The sequence below is a fragment of the Aquarana catesbeiana genome, linkage group LG05 (genome assembly GCF_042186555.1).
Source record: "Aquarana catesbeiana isolate 2022-GZ linkage group LG05, ASM4218655v1, whole genome shotgun sequence".
NCBI classification, from domain to species: Eukaryota; Metazoa; Chordata; class Amphibia; order Anura; family Ranidae; genus Aquarana; species Aquarana catesbeiana.
The window spans coordinates 46,628,697-46,652,356 of record NC_133328.1 but is presented as its reverse complement, the minus strand read 5'-3'; the positions used below and the strand labels follow the sequence as shown (position 1 = coordinate 46,652,356).

Sequence of the window (23,660 nt, the reverse complement as noted above, 5' to 3'; positions counted from 1 at the left end):
ACTTCTAATGCCGCGTACACACGAGCGGAATTTCCATCAGAAAAATCTTGGATGGTTTTTCTGACGGAATTCCGCTTAAGCTTGCCTTGCATACACACGGTCACACAAAAGTTCACTGAACTTTCGACCGTCAAGAACGTGGTGACGTACAACACTACGACGAGCCGAGAAAATGAAGTTCAATGCTTCCAAGCATGCGTCAAATTGTTTCCGAGCATGCGTAGGAATTTTGCACGTCGGAATTGGTACAGACGATCGGAATTTCAGATCGGAACTTTTTCCGACCGAAAAATTGAGAACATGCTCTCAATCTTTTGCTGGCTAGAATTCTGCCAGCAAAAGTCCGATGGAGCATACACACGGTCGCATTTTCGGATCAAAAGCTCTCATAGGACTTTTGCTGGAGGAATTTCCGCTCGTGTGTACGGGGCATAATTGTCTTCAGCACATCTTGGTGCTAGTGTGTGCTTTTGTGGGGAAAATGCTTGTATGCTCTTCGAGGGTGGGACCTGGTGTGATTGGTTTAAATGCTGCAGAAATGCTGGCTCTATATAAAGTCATAAATTAATGTTTATGTTCCATTGTCAGGTTTTCCTATTACTACACCGGTCTGGGAGGAGGGGCTCTAATTGCTGCCTACTTTCAGATCTCATGCTGGACTCTGGCTGCTGGACGGCAGAGTAAGAAGATCAGACAGAACTTTTTCCACGCTGTGCTGCGGCAGGATATCAGCTGGTTCGATGTCAGCGACGCAGGACAACTAAACACCAGACTAAGCGAGTGAGAACACAGCTTATTTGACTGAGGGTGTATCTTGTAAAGTCTGACTCCAGGAATACTATCGCTTTAAATAGTTTGTTTGGGCCAAGCTTGCCCAAACAAATTATTTAAAGTGATAGTATTTCCTGCAATTAAGGTTTAAAGCAAAAGCATTTTTTTTTCAATCAGTCATCATGAATGGGGTTTACACCCACTTTAAATATCAATAGCTGTGAAACAGTGTAAGAGGATCTGTATGACTTTACCCCTTAATGGATGGGACAACTCCTGACCTGCATGTCCCTGGTGGATCACCACCTAGGTGGATCCGTGAAGCCTGTCATTATTGGTGACTCCAACCACTTTGCCGACCTCACTTATCCTACCTTCTCACCTATTCTATGTCAGTTTGACATTGTTTACTTATGCATTTATCTGCTACAAATCTGTATGTTACATGTTGTTAAGGACCTAGCTGGTAATGTCTAAATCCTCCTTTATCTATCGTTGCATTGGACTACCAGTACTGTAATTTGAATTGTCCCAAGGTGGTATTCCAAGCCAATTCGTAGGTTGGGGATAGCTTTCTTTGAATAGCTGAGGACCTGCGTCCCCTTCCCATGTCATTGGGGATGTTGTGGAGCAGACTGCTATACCCCCAACATTCTTTTGACTATGGCATTCCACAGGTATGATCATTTATTTAACCTTACTTTGAACCTGGACATGAATGGAACATCATGTTGTCTTTCCTATATCATTGAAATAGTGTAAAACTGATTGCTATACTCCCCGGCATTCTTTTGATGGTAACATGCGCTTGCTGCCATCATCTTCTTCTAAATAACTTGACTCCAACTTTGAGCTTAGCTGCTTTTGAACATAATCTTATAGATGTATTGTGTTTCTATTTTTACTTTTTACTAGGTCCTAGTGTGTTCTTCGCCTCCCGTGAGTCTTGGCCCAGTGTTTTGGAGCGCATCTCACAGATCAGATGCATTGGAGGTGTTCTTTGAGATGTGTTATGCCCTGACCTTGGTACATAATGCAAGGTTTCTTAAAGATATGACTCTCACCTCTCTGGGTGCAGGATATCCCCACATTGCAGTTGCTTTATTTAACTGATCAGCTGTAACAATATCTTCCCAGCTTTCTATATCATATGTGGACATATTATATTGTACCTATACAGAGCTGACGTTTTGGTTATTGCCTTCTTCACGACACATAGGACTTCTCACTTATAGTAAGATCATTTACTTTTTTCATAAGTCATAGTTAGCTGAACCTTGAGGGCCCTTTGAACTTAGTATATGATTAGCTGAAACATGGACAGGCTTTCTGTACCCCTCTGCATGATATACAGTGATATACAGCATCTCACAAAAGTGAGTACACCCCCCACATTTTTGTAAATATTTTATTCTATCTTTTCATGTGACAACACTGAAGAAATGACACTTTGCTACAATGTAAAGTAGTGAGTGTAAAGCTTGTATAACAGTGTAAACTTGCTGTCCCCTCAAAATAACTCAACACACAGCCATTAATATCTAAACCTCTGGCAACAAAAGTGAGTACACCCCTAAGTGAAAATGTCCAAATTGGGGCCAATTAGCAATTTTTCCTCCCTGTGTCATGTGATTCGTTAGTGTTACAAGGTCTCAGGTGTGAATTGGGAGTAGGTGTGTTAAATTTGGTGTTATCGCTTTCACTCTTTCATACTGGTCACTGGCAGTTCAACATGGCACCTCATGGCAAAGAGCTCTCTGAGGATTGGGAAAAAAGAATTGTTGCTCTACATAAATATGGCCCAGGCTATAAGAAGATTGCCAAGACCCTGAAACTGAGCTGCAGTACAGTGGCCAAGACCATACAGCGGTTTACAGGACAGGTTCCACTCAGAACAGGCCTCACCATGGTCGATCACAGAAGTTCAGTGCACATGCTCAGCATCATATCCAGAGGTTGTCTTAGGAAAATAGACATATGCGTTCTGCCAGCATTGCTGGAGAGGTTGAAGGGGTGGAGGGGGTCAGCCTGTCAGTGCTCAGACCATACACCACACACTGCATCAAATTGGTCTGCATGGCTGTCGTCCCAGAAGGAAGCCTCTTCTAAAGATGATGCACAAGAAAGCCTGCAAAGAGTTTGACATCCTGAATGACATACTGAAGCAGAGCAAGATCCTCTTCCTCCGGAGACAGGCCACAGGGCAGTATTCCAACATGATAACGAACCTAAACACACCTCCAAGACAATGCACTGGCCAAGCATGTCTCCAGACCTAAACCCTATTGAGCATCTGTGGGGCATCCTCAAATGGAAGGTGGAGGAGCGCAAGGTCTCAAACATCCACCAGCTCCATGATGTCGTCATGGAGGAGTGGAAGAGGACTCCAGTGGCAACTTGTGAAGCTCTGGTGAACTCCATACCCAAGAGGGTTAAGGCAGTGCTGGAAAATAATGGTGGCCACACAAAATATTGACACTTTGGGTCCAATTTGGACATTTTCCCTTAGAGGTGTACTCACTTTTGTTGCCAGCAGTTTAGACATTAATGGCTGTGTGTTGAGTTATTTTGAGGGGACAGCAAATTGACACTGTTATACAAGCTGTACACTCACTACTTTACATTGTAGCAAAGTGTCATTTCTTCAGTGTTGTCACATGAAAAGATATAAAAAAATATTTACAAAAATGTGAGGGGTGTACTCACTTTTGTGAGATTCTGTATTTCAAGCATTTCTTTCTTTTAATTTTGAAGAAAATTAGAATATTACATAAGATCAATAAAAAAAGGATTTTAAATACAGAAATGTTGGCTTACTAAAAAGTATGTCCATATACAGTATAGTATACACTCAATACTTGGTCGGGGCTCATTTGCACATATTACGGCATCAATGCGGTGTTGCATGGAGGCAATCAGCCTGTGGCACTGCTGAGATGTTATGGAAGCCCAGGTTGCTTTGCTAGTAGCTTTCAGCTCATCTGCATTGTTGGGTCTGGTGTCTTTCATCTTCCTCTTGACAATACCCCACAGATTCTCTATGGGGTTTAGGTCAGGCGACTTTCCTGGCCAACCAAGCACAGTGATACCATTATCATTAAACCAGGTATTGGTACTTTTGGCAGTGTGGGCAGGTGCCAAGTCCTGCTAAAAAATGAAATCAGCATCTCCATAAATCTGGTCAGCAGAGGGAAGCATGAATTGCTCTAAATGAATGACGGTAATTCCACGCTTAGGAGGATAGAGACAAGAAAGGACTGCTGCCCCCCTAAAAATGAAAATCACCTAGGTGAATTCCAATATACAAAATGCTTTAAACAGGGGAATTGGCGCTGTCCGGCTATATGTGCATTAATGGTGATTCATATAAGTGCAAAAAACATATGTGTAAAAAGAATAAATGAATAAAATAAAATAAAATAGAATAAAGCTATCAGTAATATTATGTGTGTAAACAATGTGTTGCGGGGGCTGAGGTATATCAAAGTGCAAACAACACACCCAGCAAATATAATATAATAAAGTGCAACGTGCTCCTAAAATATATGTATATATACCAATATCTCAATATGTACCAAAAACCTATATGTATATGGGAATGTGCCCAAAGGTTGAGAAAATGAGAAAGGGCAAAAAAATCAGGAAATCCAAAATACAAACAGTTATGGCAATAAAAACAGTTTTAGCAATAAAAAACAAACAGTATTTAGCAATGAAAAATCCCCAACATGTGTGCATAAAAAGTCCAAAAAAACAAAATTATAAAAAGTGGAAAAAATTGTGTATAGAAAAAACAAAAGAATCTATAAAAAGCAGTAAGTGTCCAAAATCGAAGTCCTAAAGTGTATCCTTCTGGTGAAGAAAATGTGGTCTCAGCATTAACTGGTGTTGCCCCCGTCCTTCACTGCACCCCCACTCGTGCTTATACTCACCGGTTAATGCTGAGACCATGTTTTCTTCACCAGAAGGATACACTTTAGGACTTTGATTTTGGACACTTACTGCTTTTTATAGATTCTTTTGTTTTTTCTATACACAATTTTTTTCACTTTTTATAATTTTGTTTTTTTGGACTTTTTATGCACACATGTTGGGGATTTTTCATTGCTAAATACTGTTTGTTTTTTATTGCTAAAACTGTTTTTATTGCCATAACTGTTTGTATTTTGGATTTCCTGATTTTTTTGCCCTTTCTCATTTTCTCAACCTTTGGGCACATTTCTATATACATATAGGTTTTTGGTACATATTGAGATATTGGTATATATACATATATTTTAGGAGCACGTTGCACTTTATTATATTATATTTGCTGGGTGTGTTGTTTGTACTTTGATATACCTCAGCCCCCGCAACACATTGTTTACACACATAATATTACTAATAGCTTTATTCTATTTTATTTTATTTTATTTATTTATTCTTTTTACACGTATGTTTTTTACACTTGTATGAATCACCATTAATGCACATATAGCCGGACAGCGCCAATTCCCCTGTTCAAAGCATTATGAATTGCTCTAGAATTTTCTGGTAGAGGGCTGCGCTGACTTTGGATTTAATAAAACACAGTGGATCAACACCAGCAGATGACATGGCTCCCCAAATCATCACGGACTGTGGGACCTGGATTTCCAAATGAAATGCAAAATGTTCCAGAGTCTGAAGGAAGAGTGGAGAGGCACAGAATCCAAGTTGCATGAGGTCCAGTGTAAAGTTTCCACAGTCAGTGATGACTGTGAAGAAGCCCAGCCAAGTATTGAATGCATACTATACTGTACATGGACATACTTTTAAGTAAGCCAATATTTCTGTATTCAAAATCGTTTTTTTTATTAGTCTTATGTAATATTCCAATTTTATGAGATACTAAATTTTGGGTTTTCATTAGCTGTAAGTGACATAATCATCAAAATTAAAAAAAGAAATGCTTGAAATATATCATTCTGTGTGTATCGCATCTATATAAAATACATGAGTTTCACCTTTTGAATTGAACTACTGAAAAAAAATTTACTTTTTGATATTCTAATTTTATGAGATGCACCTGTATATAAAAACCCTTTAATATGTCTACATTGTTTGTCTACAATGTTTAATTGTATGAAATCTTTGTACTTTCTTTACAGTGATGTCTCAAAAATAAATGATGGTATTGGTGAGCAGCTTGCCATGCTGTTTCAGTACGCCGCTACCTTCCTGACAGGTTTTGTTATCGGATTTGTGAAGGGGTGGAAGCTAACTCTGGTGGTTTTGGCAATCAGTCCACTTATGGGGCTGTCAGCAGCTATGTGGTCAAAGGTAAGACATATCTTATGGCTAATGCAGATATCAAAATGTCAAAAGGGAGCATTTTCTGCACCTGCTAAGTCCTCCTTCCCAACCACTAGGTCTTAAAAGTGCACTGACCCAGATGGTCCCCAGTGGGCTCCCAGGCAATCTAATCATCACAGGACAGGTGGAGTGGAGCATGTAAAACATGATGCCGGGTGACCATTTTCATCCTGCGTCTGTATGAACTAGCCCTTACAGTTGCAGTGATGTGAGATTTTTAAGCAATGTAATTTATAGTGTAAGTTCACATTTTACACTGTCAAAAGTGTCCTAAAAAAAGGAAAGGAACGTCCTATTTCAAATGTATATTATGCATTAATATTTGAGATTCAAAAGATTGCAAGGTTCTGCTTACTGCTGTAGGGTTCGGCTAATGAATTCTGCATCCAATGGTGAATTTAGCTGAGCAGAGCATATGCCACCATTGAAGATCCCACTTGCAGCCCACATAATAGTCTCTATGAGATCTGCACTCCAGTACACACAAAGCTCACTGTCTAGCATCTTCATCAACACTGATATCTGAAAAAAAAAACAGCCATAGAAGCCTATGTGGCTGCTGTGGGTCCCCAGAGGCAGAGGAGAACAAATACATGTCTGAAAAGGGGCTGTACAAAATTGTTGGTTCATGGCTTAAGAAGTACAGGCTTTTCAGCACATTGATCCACTCTCCCAAACCAGTTAAGAGAATCAGGGCAAAGTGACAGGTTCTCTTGCTATCTCACCCATACCTTCACTATACTTGGAACCCTCCATTAAAGCCCTGGTTCTAAACCCTGTGTAAGCTCTGTGATATCCACTGTCAAAACAGATCCCATGCCCCACATGAAAGTATTCAGACCTGGCAATTGGCCAAGGGCCAAAGGCCTGGCGATTGGTTAGCTAAGAAATGCAGCAAAGAGGAAGCACAATGAAAGTATAGGTGGAACTGAAGTGGACTACCAATAGATTTTATCACATTGCCCTGAACAGACAAAGTGACAAATTCTGTAGCAACACAGACACATCTCATTTCCTACACTTTGTTAAATACTACTCCCTTTTGTAGAAGAAATATGTTATTCTTCATGTGAAAATGTATATATTCAGATCATGGCAGCATTTACCAATCAAGAGCTGGAAGCCTACGCCAAAGCTGGAGCAGTGGCAGAAGAAGTCTTGGCAGCAATCCGGACAGTCATAGCCTTTGGTGGACAAAATAAGGAAATTGAAAGGTGAAGAAAAACCTTCTTGTTTTCTATTTTACTATATATACTGTTATACCCAGAACACTTTCCAAAAAGGCTCAATACAAATCTTTTTTTCTGAAACAATTTATAGGGGTGACTTGACCCAAATTTGTTTGTCAGTTCTAAAGATACGCTGAGGGGTTGAATCAGAAAACTGCTTATTTCTGTTGCTGACTCTGATAGTAATATCCCCCCACTTGTTCTCAACTTCACCCAATGGCTGTGGGATTACTCTCTCTATTGGATTTCTCATAATGGACATTAAATGAAAATCTACTACCATGGGATAATCGTGTTGGACTGTCTGATTAAATAATTTTCCATCTTTGCAGGTATGAAAAGAATTTGGAAGATGCCAAGAACATCGGGATCAAAAAGGCAATCACAAGTAATGTGTCAATTGGATTTGCATTCCTAATCATATACTCAGCATATGGGCTGGCATTTTGGTATGGGACTACCCTGGTTATCCATGAAGCTTTCAGCACTGGGGATATATTAACGGTATGACAAAGGTTTAATCACACATCTTTGGTAAATGTTAAAGCTAACACCGCAATCTGCATGCTCCTACCAGACAAGTCCTCTCTGCCTCTTGACAGTCTCTTGGTTTCATTTTGTTGCTAAGACCACAACCATTCCAATTTTGGAATAGGCTCAGCCTTACAGAATTTAAGATCCATCCTTCTGCAATCCCCCTATCTATTCAGAGTGCCGTTGTGTAAATCACTGAGGACCTCTCATTGGATAGGGGATCAATGAGTGGATGGATCTTAGTTGCAAAGGCACGGCTTAGGCCCAAAGAATTACTCACTAGGTTATAGCGTAAGTATAGCGGATATGGATTTAACAGTTTAAAAAACCTGTTACATTCCCGCCACGTGCCAGAAATGTAACTGTCACATTGGTTGTGCTCTCAACCAAACTGTCAAACCATCCAATGGCTGGTGTCATAACTGATCACATGTGCAGTTTCACGGCAGTTGAAGACTAAACAGAGGCCAACATGGCAGCTTCCTTGGGTAAAAACAATAGGAGGGTTTACTACTTCCACTTTAATATACAATATCTCTCAGAAACTCTGAAAAAACAATCTGTATGATGGAGTTGCTTTTATTTTAGATTACCTAAAATCCATAGGGCACACTGTTGCATTAGGAGTGAGACTTTTGTGTGATGGGAAGAGTCATTCAATAGATCATGAATCAGATTGCTGTGATACATAAGAAAAAAGCTTGTAATTGTTAGTTTTATATGAAGTGACTCCAAGAAAGGGCTTTCTGCTTTACCAATTGACAGATTCAGTAATGTCTTTTTCCATCTCTAAAGAAGAGATAAACCTTTTAAATATTATTGAGTTTATTTGGTAAAACAGTACACAGAGTAAAGTATTACAAGCAAATTAGAGTACTCATACAACTGACTGGCTTCTGTGGATTACTGCACTTTACACTTAGCTCCTTGATGCTCATGCTCCTACCCCCTTCAAGTCCTACCATGTCATATTGGGTGTTCTTTTGGCAAGACCCTATTGCATAATTAAAGTATGGACCACATGACACTCATAATTCATCCCTATATAGCCTGCAGTCCATGATAAATACACATATCTTTGAATAAATATTATTTTAAGTGTTTGTAAACCCCAACAATGGACTTCTTTAATTTGCTCCGTTTTGGTCTGATAAATACACCAGTGAAGGAGTATATGATAGCAAGTACAAAAACCACCTATTGATTTTGCTAGACATCTTGTGATCTGATGACTTCCTGTGCTCTCTACTTGTGCACAAGGAGAGGTTATGGTGGTGAGGAGAGGGGAGGAGATGAGGAAGGGTCTGTGTTTTTTGTCCATCAGAAATGAAGTAGGCAGGGCTGACAACACGTTCTTTTGAATTAAGAGCTGAAAATACTCTGTGTTGTCATGCCAAAGAAGAAGATAGGAGCACACTATATTTCTGGCACATCAACAGTTATTTTTCAATACTTGCAGTGTGTTTAAAGGGATAAAACATGGGGGAATGTACATGATCTCCAGAAATGTACTGCATGTTTTATTATAATTATTATAATTTTTGCCTTGACATACACTTTATTTTTTACATTTTCTGATTGCAGGTGTTTTTTTCAGTAACATTTGCTGCCTTTAGCTTTGGTCATGCTGCCCCCAATATAGAAGCTTTTTCTACAGCGAGAGGAGCAGCGTACAGTGTATTCGAGATTATTGATAATGTAAGTAAGGTTTCTGACAGTTCCTAATAAAAACTATTATTTGTATTACCATTATACAGGATTTATATAGTGCCAACAATTAGTTAAGCACTTTACAAAATAAAAGGAGACAGTAAAGTTCCAATAGGATTTAATACAGAATAATTAGGAGAGCCTTGCTCATGAAAGCTTACAATCTAATGGGAGGGGCAAGTGATACAAAAAACATTAATTATGAGGGATGAGTTGACGCAGAAAGTAAAAGTTCAGTTTTTAGGTGGAGGTGAGATAGGTCTCTCTGAGGAGATGAGTTTTCAGTTTTCGCTCAAAGATGGACAGCATAGGAGACAGACAGATTGGGGTAGGGAGTTCCAGAGGATAGGAAAAGCTCTGGGTAATTTGTAAATAACATACTGTATGTACCTGCCAGAAGTCATGACTATTATGTCTTAAGTTGCCCATACACAGCTCAAATTTCTTACCATTCCTGCTGAATTGTATGAAATTTGAGCGATGGGTGGCCCCTATCAGATGCAGTCACTCTTCAGTGTTCAAGCAGCCAGGTTGTCGTGGTTGCTTAAATACAATAGCCAGCAGTGGAGATTTCTCCATCCATGTTGTTTAGTGTGGATGGAGAAATCCAATAGATTTCTATCATCCAGCCTGAAATCTATGCGTCTACATTTAACCTTACTGCCCTACATCTAAGTCTATATTTATGGCATCTGTTGGCTTAGGCCCCTTTCACACTGGGGCGGCGTCGGCGGTAAAGCGCCGCTATTGTTAGCGGGGCTTTACTGTCGGTATTCGGCCGCTAGCGGTGCGGTTTTACCCCCGCTAGCGGACAAGAAAAGGTTAAAAACCACCGCAAAGCACCTCTAAAGAGGCGCTTTGCCGGCGGTATAGCCGCGCTATCCCATTGATTTCAATGGGCAGGAGTGGTGTATACACCGCTCCTTCACCGCTCCAAAGATGCTGCTAGCAGGACTTTTTTTCCCGTCCTGCTAGCGCACCGCTCCAGTGTGAAAGCCCTCGGGACTTTCACACTGGAGAGACAGCAGCAGCTGTTTCGAGTCGGTTTGCAGGCGCTATTATTAGCGCAATAGCGCCTGCAAACCGCCCCAGTGTGAAAGGGGCCTTAGACATATAAAGATTTAGTGATCTAGATTTAGGATCATTATCATATACATGATTTTATTTCAGCAGTCATTCAGCAAAGTATACTGTCTACACAGTCTGACTTAAAGATGGCCACTTTAATGTACATATCTATATATAAAATGTAATGATAAAAATATGTCACAACATGCAAATGCGAAAATGATACCCAAATTTTGACAGATGCCGAAGATAGACAGATTGATAGAAACACAGGTTGACTACTTTATGTCAATACACCTTAAACCAACAAGAAGGGTAGGGCAAACTGTTGTTTTATTCTGCTAGCAGTTCGGTTCTAGATGTACGGACCCCAAATGGGTAAATAGTAAATACACAGAACATGGTTCTAACAACAAAAATGCACAAAGTGTCTCCTACCATTTCCATTTCCAGTTGTTTTTGTGCACCAAAGTTAGACATACCCACACTTCAGCCCACCCAAATCCAATAGTATCAACTCATATGGAACTTTTCTGTAGGATTAGCTTGGGACCCACACCTTACTTGATGTATAGATTTTTTGATGACCTAACTCACCATAGGTTCCCTATATGGGAGGATTTGTACCATCCTTCAGTCTTATCCAAAAATATTATCTCTTTCAGGAACCAAAGATTGACAGTTTTTCCACAGTAGGACATAAACCTGACAAGATAAAAGGAGATATTGAGTTTATAAATGTGAAATTTACTTATCCATCCAGACCCAATGTCCAGGTCAGCAATTGTAGTCACTTCACAAATGGCCACATGGAATAATAAACCATGAAGTGCTAATTTCACCTCTATTCCTGGCAGGTTTTGAAAGGGCTGAACTTGAAGATCCAAAGTGGCCAGTCTGTGGCCTTAGTTGGGAGTAGCGGTTGTGGTAAAAGTACCACTGTCCAGCTCATTCAGAGGTTCTACGATCCGGGGGAAGGCTCGGTAAGTGCAACTTAAACTTTTCCAACATCTTTTAGGCCAATTCACATCTATAAAGCTAAATAATTTATTGCTGCTGGAGATCCATGTTGACCGTTGTTCTCTGTTTATATATTTGTATATATGTGCAGCCTATTAAAAAAAAACAACATGGGTGCATTTTCTACCCAGTAATGCATTTTTATGTTTTTTTGATGCTCAGTGGTGAAAGTTCTTCCCTAGAAGCCAACACATTAAAAAAAAAAACACAATTGAAAATGCATAGCAAGAGTTGTTTCCTCTTTTAAGACATTGGATGTCCTTGTTTGATTGCTAGACCTTATAATGTACCTGTTAGTTACAGTGCCTTGAAAAAGTATTCATCTACCTTGAAATTTTCCACATTTTGTCATGTTACAACCAAAAATGTAAATGTATTTTATTGGGATATGTGAAAAATGTGGCTTGCATTTGTAGTCAGCCCCCTTTACGCTGATACCCCTAACTAAAATCGAGTGGAACCAATTGCCTTCAGAAGTCACCTAATCAGTAAATAGAATCCATCTGTGTGTAATTTAATCTCCATATAGATACAGCTGTTATGTAAAGCCCTCAGAGGTTTGTTAGAGTACCTTAGTAAAAAAACAGCATCATAAAGGCCAAAGAACACACCAGACAGGTCAGGAATAAAGTTGTGGAGAAGTTTAAAGAAGGGTTAGGTTACAGTAAAAAAAAAAATATTCCAAGCTTTGAACATCTCACGGAGCACTGTTCAATCCATCATCCGAAAATCAAGAGTATGGCACAACTACAAACCTACCAAGACATGGCCGTCCACCTGAACTGACAGGCTGGGCAAGGAGAGCTTTAATCAGAGAAGCAGCCAAGAGGCCCATGGTAACTCTGGAGAGATCCACAGCTCAGGTGGGAGAATCTGTGCACAAGACAACTAATATCCGTGCACTCCACTAATCTGGCCTTTATGGAGGAGTGGAAAGAAGAAAGCCATTGTTGAAAGAAAACCATAAGAAGTCCCGTTTGTAGTTTGTGAGAAGCCATTTGGGGGACACAGCAAACATGTGGAAGAAGGTGCTCTGGTCAGATGAGACCAAAATGTAACTTTTTGGCCTAAAAGCAAAATACTATGTTGATTTTTTTTATGTGAAAATGCACAGCAATCGTTGTCAGACCCACAAAACCTATGAAAAATAACACATTAAAGTATTTAAATAGTTATGAATCCAATTACTACAATCTCATGTAAGTTTTACCATGTTAATGTAAGTACCAAAGTTGTTTTCAGGAAGCCACTGCAAACAATGGGGAAACTGGGGCATATAGACAGGAAATGGCTTAAAGGCTGGAGAAGGCCAGCAACACTAGGATGCAAAAATGTAAAAACAGTATTTTATGAAAAAAAAAAATCAAATTATTTGAGATAAACAGTGCTTTAGCAAACTAAATGCAATCCAGTTAATTAGAACTTCTTTAAAGTTAGATGTTGATGCAAAGGTGTGAATGGGGCCTGAAAGTATATGTACACAAGCGATTAGACTGTATTTGCTTTGTTTTGGCCTAACATATGCACATCTTTGTCCTGAGACAGTTTACAGAAAATGTATCTCTGTTAAAATCGTGGTTGCACAATTTCTTAGGGTTTGAGCAGGCATATTGAATCTGCAAAAATGATTTTAAAAAATTAGCGTCTATTTGTTTAAAATTTCTCCCACGCACTGACTAAGGACTGCAGAGACAGCAACCTTTTATAGAGTTCCAACTTTGTTAAAAACCATCAATGGCCAAAGTCCCATTTGCCAATGACGAATGTTTGTAATGCATTATGGCATGTTCTTGCTGAACTTCCCTAAAATTCACATTTAATCCAAGCGTCCAAAGTTCAGTCCAAGCTTAAAGTGTTACTAAACCCAGGAGCCTGCATTCACTATATCTGGTCTCCCACAGTACATAGCATATGGAAATGCAATAGTTTTAGTAAATATAAGCTGCTAAATACCTTTTCTCATCAGCAGTATATAACAGTCTTGTGACTTCTATCAGTGTCTGGTTAAAGCTTGTAGAAGGAGTTTTCATTCTGCTTTGACTGTCCTATAAGGCTGCAGGACCCCTGACTCTGTCTGGACAGTGCTGATTGGCCCTGGCCCTCTCTAGCAATACACACCAAACAAGCATGTGCAGCCTGTCCCCTAGCCTCTGTTCTATCAGGAGTTGGTTTTGGCACTGTGGAAGAAGGGGAGGAACAGAGGAGACAGGATCAAACAGCCTTTTTACACAATGCAGAGGATTAACCGTTTAGGTTCCATAGTGAGTATAACAAGTATTCTTTACTGCATATAAAGACTGATTTTACTGTTGTTGGTTTAGTAACACTTTAAATTCAGACCAAACTCTGTACTCATCCTTAATGGTGAGCCACACTGTGCCCTAATGCAATATAATACAAATAGCATCCCATAGTCAAGTGAATGTACTCAAAGACTGAATATATTTCATAATTTTGTAATGCACTAGTAATATTGCTTATAATTATAAATCTTTTAAAATATTTTATTTTTGTAGATCTCAATTGATGGACAAGATATTCGCAACCTCAACACTAGGTATCTACGAGAACTAATTGGTGTGGTAAGCCAGGAACCAGTTCTCTTTGACACTACAATTGCAGAGAATATACGATATGGCCGAGATGATGTCACAATGATGGAAATTGAACAGGCCACCAAAGAAGCCAATGCCTACAATTTCATCATGGAATTACCGGATGTAAGTAAAATCGGCTATATTATTCCTCTACCAAATTACAGCTGGAAGGCTGTTGAAAGAGAAACCATTTAAATATGTTAACTTCAAGTGAACTGGTCATGCCTAACAAATTGTAAACATTAATAAAAATGTTTACCTGCATTTGTCTTCAAATCAGTTCCTCTTGGCCTGACAAGGTAGATAGATCTCACCTGGAGTGTAAATGGGCCCCTAACTACTATGGGGTCTGGACTAATGGTATATCTGTGCCTGGTGTTACAAGGTCACACTCCACTTTAGGGGACGATTTAATCACCCAATCTGTTTCTTTCTAGAAATTTGACACTCTTGTGGGGGAGAGAGGAACACAACTGAGCGGAGGTCAGAAGCAGAGGATCGCCATCGCACGGGCGCTGGTTCGCAATCCTAAAATTCTTCTTCTGGATGAAGCTACCTCCGCTCTGGATACAGAGAGTGAAGCCATCGTCCAGGCAGCCCTGGATAAGGTATTTTTATGTCCCTATAAATATGGAAGTAGACAAAGTGTCCGTAGTCCATGCCAACTTACCACTGAGATGAAAAAAAAAAATATTACCATTGATACAAAAAATAAATAGTTAATTTTGTAAACAATGTTCATGCCTTTCATCATGTTTTCACTGATGCAGAATGAAACCCTCTGGGTGTAGACATGGGTGGAGACCATACCCCTTTGTAATCTGGTGTGGTTGGAGTTTTAGTTGGAGGATGGGAACAGGGTACCCCTGACATAGAGTATGCCATGTAAGTTTGTAACTTGGAGAGGAGAGGGCATTGCGAGCCTAAGCCCCCAGAGACTCCATGTGAGGACCCACTGTAGAGGGATTAATAGGAGAGAGTGTGGGAAGATGGCTCTACTTTCAGAGTTGCAGTTGATGGTATTGATGTGTTCTGCAATACTGATCAGGAAATGTGATTTTGGGAATCTGCTGTGCCAAGTTGTTAAACATGACGTTTTCCTGTAAATTGTTAAAACGCTACTTGGGTAGACATTCCTTTATTTGTGGAGGTTGGCCTTGGGCCAGGAGGATGTTAGTATTGTGGTGGAGGTGGACTTCAGACCTAAAGCATGCGGGTCACAATATGGGGGAGTCTGTCCCTCTACAGATGTAGTGCTACCCCCAAAGGAGCCGCTGCAGATTAGACAGATTAATTCCCAAAACAGCTTGGAATGGGACCCGGGGTGATGCGAGATACTCCAAAACAGAATGTGATGCTAATAGAGGACACTTCCTACTTGGCAGCAGTAGCACTAATAAAGACAGACTTGAATAGTCCACGGTTCACAGCTGGAGATTGTAAAACAATATGAGCACAAATGAAGGTAGACTTGATCAGTCCAAGGTTCACATCTAGGGATTAAGAAACAATAGGAGCACGGATAAAGGCTTTACTGTGAAACCTCTTGAAAAGTAGTCCAATAATCAGTCCAAAGAGCTCCAGGGGCTAGCAGCCCCCCCTCCCTTTACAGATCCATTACCTCTGGGGGAAAAAAGATAATCCTCAGGGCTCCAGACTATTTAACAGCGGCCCATCCACCATCTGGGCGCACCTCCCCAGGGTTTGGCTAGGCCCTGCTTAATATTTAGACTTGTCATGTGAATCCTTCCTCCCTAAGTTCCAGAAGCTTCTTCTAGAAGCAAGGAGATGTCCAATAACAATCCTTCAAATACATTATTTGGTAAAAGATAAGCGATCTGGGACATCCAAATAAACCCAGCAGAACTCTAATGCATTTCAGTTGAGTGTTAGCTCATGTTATGACTAAGGCTTCGGCTGAAACACATTAGCTCATGCTATGAACAAGTGCTCGGCTGAAATGCATAGATTTGTGCTGGGTTTATTAAAGTACCGTGAAGGATTGTTATCAGACTGCAGGTGTCTCTTCAAATTTAAGTTGTTATCTTGGCCTCTGCTTGATCTGCAGTTGCCATGATGCTGCACAAATGATCAGTTATAACACCAGCCATTTAATGGCTTGAAAGTTTGGTTGAGAGCACAAGCAACTGTGACAGTTGTCACTCATAGCATGCCTTAAATGTAACTGTTTTTGGAAACTACATGGGCTCAGTTCAACTTTAAATTATCTAGTTTGCCAGATAGGCACACATTTAAAAATATGCCTTTTGCCAAGACAGTCTTGAGACAGCAGTGGGGGTTCTGCCATCATACATGAGGGGCAATCCTCACTAATAGGACCCCATTTTTTGTACACTTGTCAGCTGTCACCTGTAAGCTAAGTAAACAGCCTGCCACCAAACACTTCTATATCCTCTGACTCTGGCAGCTTTGTTTAGCTGAATATACTGAGATGCATGCAAAAATGGAGTCAGTGACTAGAGATAAGAACCGGGAGGTTTATTGAAAAAGGCACATAACTTTGATCAAATTGCCTTGTTGATTTTCAGGCTAAAGTACTTAAAGGGGTTGTAAAGTCTCGTTTTTTTTTAAATAACAAGCCTCATACTTACCTCCTCTGTGCAAGGATTTTGCACAGAATAACCCTGATCCTCCTCTTCTGGGGTCCCGCCCTGGCGCTCCTGGCTCCTCCTCTATTTGAGTGCCCCCTTGGAGATGCTTTTTCCATGGGGGCACTCGTGCGGGCGTGCTCCCATGTCCTGCTGCTGCATCTATTGACACAGACAGCAGGACTCGGCTCCGCCCCACGCTCCCGTGTCATTGGATTTGATTGACAGCAGCGGGAGCCAATGGCTCCTGCTGCTATCAATCTATCCAATGAGGACCCAAGACACCGGCTGGAGCTGGTGTGCTTGCCCCCGTCGCTGGAAAGATCGGGCTCAGGTAAGTAAAAGAGGGGCTCTGGGGGGCAGCTGTCGTACAGGAGGTTTTTCACCTCCGCATAGAATTTTACCCCTTTAATCATTAAAGTTTTACTAAACCCACAACAGTAAAATCTGTCTGTATATGCAGAATAGCATGCTTGTTATACTCACTGTGAAACTTAAGGGGTTAATACTCTGTATTGTGTAGAAAGGCTCTTTGATCCTGTATGGACAGATCCTCCCCTCCTGCAGGGTCTCTATTGGCAAGGCCAGATAAGACACAGTGAGGGTAGAAAAACTGCACATGCTCATTTTTGGTCTCTGTTGCTGGAAAAAACGTTTCCTTGTTGAGCTAAACTTCTTAGGTTACATGGTATTGACACACATTTGTCTGTGTATACAGATCCTAAATGACAGCCCAGTCCCTCCCTCCCCCTCCATGCCCAGTAACTGAAAAAGAACACAGTGGGTGGGACAGGGGCGGATCCAGAGTCTAGTCTCGGGAGGGGCACTGCCAGAAAATATATTTTTTTGGGGTACATCTATCGGGGAAATGGCTGGTGTTGGCGCTTCAATCATCACGGCACCATGGTTGTTATGGTGTCAGAATGATTGAAGCGCATTATTACTATTATTACATTGTTATAAAGAATTAAATAGTTTAACTCACCATAATGCAGAATCAGTGGGAGCCCCGAGTGTGTCACTTGCCACGTCACCTGTCACCAGATGCATATTGTCACTTGCCACGTCGCCTGCCACATGTTGCGGATTGTCACTTGCCACGTCGCCTGTCACCAGATGCAGATTGTCACTTGCCACGTTGCGGATTGTCACTTGCCATGTCACTTGCCATGTCGCCTGCCACATGTTGCAGATTGTCACTTGCCACGTCACCTGTCACCAGATGCAGATTGTCACTTGCCACGTCGCCTGCCACATGTTGCGGATTGTCACTTGCCACGTCACCTGTCACCAGATGCAGATTGTCACTTGCCACGTCGCCTGCCACTTGTTGCGGATTGTCACTTGCCACGTCGCCTGTCACCAGATGCAGATTGTCTCTTGCCACGTCGCCTGCCACATGTTGCGGATTGTCACTTGCCACGTCGCCTGTCACCAGATGCAGATTGTCACTTGCCACGTCGCCTGCCACATGTTGCGGATTGTCACTTGCCACGTTGTCTGTCACCAGATGCAGATTGTCACTTGCCACGTCGCCTGCCACATGTTGCGGATTGTCACTTGCCACGTCGCCTGTCACCAGATGCAGATTGTCACTTGCCACGTCGCCTGCCACATGTTGCGGATTGTCACTTGCCATGTCGCCTGTCACCAGATGCAGATTGTCACTTGCCACATCGCCTGCCACGTTGCGGATTGTCACTTGCATGTCACTTGCCACGTCGCCTGCCACATGTTGCAGATTGTCACTTGCCATGTCGCCTGTCACCAGATGCAGATTGTCACTTGCCACCTGCTAAGGTGGTCTCTTGTGTCCCAGAGACAGGCAGCAGAGAGATGATGTAATCTCTCTGCTGCCGCAGCTGCCTGCATGGTGGGGGGGAACTGCAGGGATGCAGGGCGGGCGTTGAGAGATGATGTCATCTCTCTGCTCCCCCGCCCGCCTGCTCCCTGATTGGCCACACATGTCAGCTGTGCTCTGTCACCTATGGAGCCGCCCGGCGGCTCTTTTACTCACAGAGCCGCCCAGCGGCTCTTTTACTCACAGAGCCGACCAGCGGCTCTTTTACTCACGGAGCCGCCCAGCGGCTCTCTCTCTCACGGAGGCGCCCGGCGGCTCTTTTACTCACGGAGCCGCCCAGCGGCTCTTTTACTCACAGAGCCGACCAGCGGCTCTTTTACTCATGGAGCCGCCCAGCGGCTCTCTCTCTCACGGAGGCGCCCGGCGGCTCTTTTACTCACGGAGCCGCCCAGCGGCTCTTTTACTCACAGAGCCGACCAGCGGCTCTTTTACTCATGGAGCCGCCCAGCGGCTCTCTCTCTCACGGAGCCGCCCGGCGGCTCTTTTACTCACAGAGCCGCCAGGCGGCTCTCTCACAGTGACACTCACCTGCATTTCTCGGAGGGGGCAATTGCCCCGTTGCCCCCCCCCCTGGATCCGCCCATGGGGTGGGATGTCACATCTTCATTCATAGATGATCCGCCTCCCATAACAGCATGAGGACACAGGCTGTAGTGGAAATCTCCTCCTACCTGAACACTCAGCAGACACTTCAGTTTATCATGTGACCATGGTATACAGATCAGCCAAAAAGGTATATAGTGGCACTATTTTAATGTAAAAAGAGGATTTAAAAGCTGTGGGCACTGCAAAGGGGGGGGGGGGGATGAACTATTTTCTTGTTAAATATATTTATTGAGTTTTCACAGAAGAAGAAATAAAATGATACAATACATGGATACATATCAATCATCAGAAGATCTTTGCAGTATGATAAAAAAAGATAAATAAATAAGTTAATAAAATAAAGTAATTTTAGAGATATCTTACAACCATATTTACTATACACTAGTTGGGATTCTAGATTAGAAAGATTAGAGAAATAAATCAAGTTATTAGACTAAGTATCTATAGGAATATTTTAGGAAATAATAAAAGAAAAGGAGAGGGAGGAGAGATAAAGATGGAAAGAAGGAAAGAAGAGAAAAAAAAAAAGAGAGTTTCCCGGGATGATGATCCAGCTCTCATTAGGTATACAAATATAATATATATTTCAGTAATAATATGATATATATCTTAGTGTGGTAACAACAGAGATTGGTCAAAATCTGTAGGGAGGTAGTTTTTAACCCATGGTTGCCAAATTTTGCGAAATTTATTTATTTTATTTTCTTCAATAGCTGTCATCTTGGCGTATAAAAGTGCTCTGTTCATTCTGTGTTTAGCTTCAGCAAGAATTAGATTTTGGGACTTCCACGCCTTGGCAATCGTTTGTTTAGCTGCAGTGCTAAGTTGGATAAACAATTGGAATTGAGTATGGGTGAGTATTGTGGGTTTAAGGTTTAGGAGTGCCGTTGCAGGATCTGGAGGAATCGTGATTTCCAGGGCTTTAGAAGCCATAAGAAATATATTCTTCCAGAATTCTTCAACTACGGGGCATTGCCACCATATGTGAAAATGTGTTCCTGCTGTGTCACATCCTCTAAAGCAATTAGGTGAATATGTGGGGACAAATTTAGCTATTCTAGCTGGAACAAGGTACCAGCGTGCTAGAACCTTGTAATTAGTTTCTACAGCAAAACAATTTGGAGAGGAAGTTTTGGTGGCTGACCATATATTCGACCAATCTTGTTTATTAAACACTCGATTCATATCTTGTGCCCATTTAGTTGTGTATGAGGGTAGAAACTCACTAGATATCATATTAAGTTGGAAATATAATATTGAGATAAGTCCTCTAATGTGTGGATCACTTATACAAATCTGCTCAAATTGAGTCATTTGATTAAGAGTTGAGCCTGTACTAAGAAGTGGTTCATAAAAATTTTTAATTTGTAAATATCGAAATATTTCAGTTTTAGGTAACCCAAAGGTTTCACATAGTACAGGAAATGTATAAATAGCTTTAGTCGAGGAAAGATTGTATAAACGAGTCAGGTTCGTAGAGGTCCATGCAGAGAATGATTTTGGGAATTTCCAGGCAGGATAAAAGGCTGGATTATTAAGAAATGAAAGCAAGGGATTATGTGTTGATTGAAGATTATGTGCAAATTTACATTTATCCCATACTGCTAGGGTCTGTTTCGTGATAGGATTAGAAAGATGTATTCTATCAGCAGGACAGAGCCAAAACATATTTGCCAGTGAGATAGGGTCACTTTCCACTGATTCAATAGCTACCCATAGGGGAGCTTCTACAGAAGTATGATACTTGGGTATAAGTGCTAGCTGTGCAGCGTAGAAATAGGAGGAAAAGTTGGGCAATCCCAAACCACCACTCAATTTATTAAGGTAAAGCGTAGATTTAGGTATACAAGGTTTGGTGGTACCCCAAATGAAGGACATAACTCTATGTTGAGTAAGTCTAAGAAAGTAAGATGGTAAAGAAATAGGGAGTACCCTAAATAAATATAAGAATTTCGGCAGGATTGACATCTTTACCGCATTAATCCTTCCCAACCATGACAATGATAGAAGAGCTTATTGTTTCAGGAAGCCGGAAGTTTGTTTAAGGAGGTGTAAGTAATTTGCCGCAAAAAGGTCTTTAAGAGAGATTGTGAGTTTTATTCCTAGGTATGGAAGCTGCTTTGGAACCCAAGTAAAGGGTAAGGAAGTTTGTGCCTGCTGAAGTTCTAATTGAGATAAGGAAATATTTAATGCATTTGATTTTGTTGGATTAACATGTAGACCTGATATTTGGGCAAAATTATCTAGTGTTTTTAGTAGATTAGGGGTGGATATATGGGGATGAGACAAAAATATGAGAATGTCATCCGCAAAGAGACATAGTTTATGGTGATAACCACCTAGTTCGATACCTTTAATGTCAGGATTGGTTCTAATAAGGTGTGCCAGGGGTTCTATTATTAGGGCAAAAAGTAGAGGGGAAAGAGGGCATCCTTGTCTAGTGCCTCTTTTGATATCAATCATTGTTGACTTATAGCCTGCATATTTGATATATGCTCTAGGATTATTGTATAAGGATGAGACCCAGGTTAAAAAATTGTTTCCAAATCCCCATTTACCAAGGACATATTCCATATAAGGCCACGTAACCGAATCGAATGCTTTCCTTATGTCTAAGGATACAAGGCAAGCTGGGATTCGTCTAGTTTTAGCCGCATTAATAAGTAAGAGTGCTCTCCTGATATTATCTCCAGCTTGGCGTTTAGGCATAAAGCCTGTTTGGTCTTTATGGATTAGTAGGCCAATAATATTATTCAGTTTAGTGGCCAAAATGTTAGCAATTAATTTTATATCGAGATTTAGGAGGGATATAGGACGATAATTAGTCCAGGAGGTGGAGTCAGAATGTGGTTTGGGGATCATTGCTATTATAGAGGTGAGAGTCTCTGTTCTAAATGAGTTACCTTTAAGGATCGAATTGAAGGCTTTAGTTAAGACAGGTGTTAAGACTGATGCAAATTGTCTATAATATGTTGCCGAAAATCCATCTGGGCCTGGTCTTTTACGTAATTTTAAAGATTTTATTGCGTTAAGGACTTCAATATCTGTAATTGGACATTCAAGAAGATCTTTCTGTTGTTGATCAAGGTTAGGAAGCGTGATATTGGAGAACAGTGTGTCTGCTTTAGTTTTATCAAAATTTGAGGCAGAAGAATATAGTTTAGATAACTTAGAGCGAAAAATTTCAAGTATTTTCACTGGGTTACTAGTGTAAGATTCCCGGGATACTTTCAATCTGATAGGCGTATGTATATGTTGTGAATTTTTTTAAATTCTGGCCATAGGTGTATCAGGTTTATTTGCCCTGCGATATTGAACATGCTGGCGTTTACTTATAAGTTTGCTTGCGGTATCAGTAAGAAAAAGATCTAGATCCAGGCGGGCTTTTTCTAGTTTGGTACTGTTGGTAGCATTCGGGGAGGTTTGAAAAGTTTGATGACAGTCATCAAAGGTAGATTCAAGTTTTGCAAACAACAGTTTGCGTTCTCTTTTAAGGTTAGTTGCTTGTTGTATCAGTCTACCCTAATGACTACCTTGTGCGCCTCCCATAATGTAATAGCAGAGACATCGTCTGTATCATTGGATTTTAGGTAATCAGAAAGTGCTTTTTCAATCTCAACACGATGAGAAGGGTGGGTCAGAATTGAATCGTTTATACACCAAGTGGTATCGTGTGATCTAGGAATTGTGGAAGCAATGGTAATGAATACTGCGCAGTGGTCTGTCCAAGGAAAAGGAATGATTTTGGATGATATGATTTCTGGTAGCATACTTGACGGGATTAGAATATGATCTATTCGTGAAAAAGAGTTATGCGGATAAGAATAATGAGTGAAGCGCCTACTAATAGGGTTCATCTCTTGCCAAGTATCTACCAGGCTATGAGTGGTGAGTAGATGTTGAAAAGTTAGGTTTATTAAGTTTGTGGTAGGTCCAGGGGGAGATTTATCTAAGAACGGGAAAATAGTAGCATTAGAATCCCCACAAATAACAACAGTACCAAACTTATGTACTTCTATAAGTTGAAAAAGGTGGGATAAGAAAGCAGTTGGGCGTTTGTTAGGGGCATAATAAGACACAATAGTAATAGGATTATCAGAAATAAATCCTGTTAGGAGAACATATCATCCTTCAGGGTCTGTTATTTTGGATACAAGGTTAAACGGAGTGGAACGGTGAAAACCAATGAGAGTTCCGCGCTGTTTAACCGTAGCTGAAGCAGTATAGAATTGTGGATATGATGATGAAAGAAATTTGGGATAAACTTTGTCAGTAAAATGCCTTTCCTGCAAACATATAATATTAGCTTTTTTCATAGCAA

The 23,660-nt window shown here is 40.9% G+C and overlaps 1 protein-coding gene across 1 annotated transcript in view; it reads left to right on the top strand.

The window, feature by feature from the left end:
- LOC141144224 (ATP-dependent translocase ABCB1-like) overlaps positions 1-23,660 on the top strand; it is a 78,128-nt gene that overhangs the window by 18,811 nt on the left and 35,657 nt on the right. Inside the window, exons 6-14 of the mRNA XM_073629682.1 lie at positions 589-780; positions 5,901-6,072; positions 7,195-7,319; positions 7,667-7,838; positions 9,453-9,566; positions 11,312-11,422; positions 11,504-11,629; positions 14,183-14,386; positions 14,701-14,871. Of these exons, the coding sequence (XP_073485783.1) occupies positions 589-780; positions 5,901-6,072; positions 7,195-7,319; positions 7,667-7,838; positions 9,453-9,566; positions 11,312-11,422; positions 11,504-11,629; positions 14,183-14,386; positions 14,701-14,871 (1,387 nt within the window). The remainder of the gene's footprint in view (positions 1-588; positions 781-5,900; positions 6,073-7,194; positions 7,320-7,666; positions 7,839-9,452; positions 9,567-11,311; positions 11,423-11,503; positions 11,630-14,182; positions 14,387-14,700; positions 14,872-23,660) is intronic.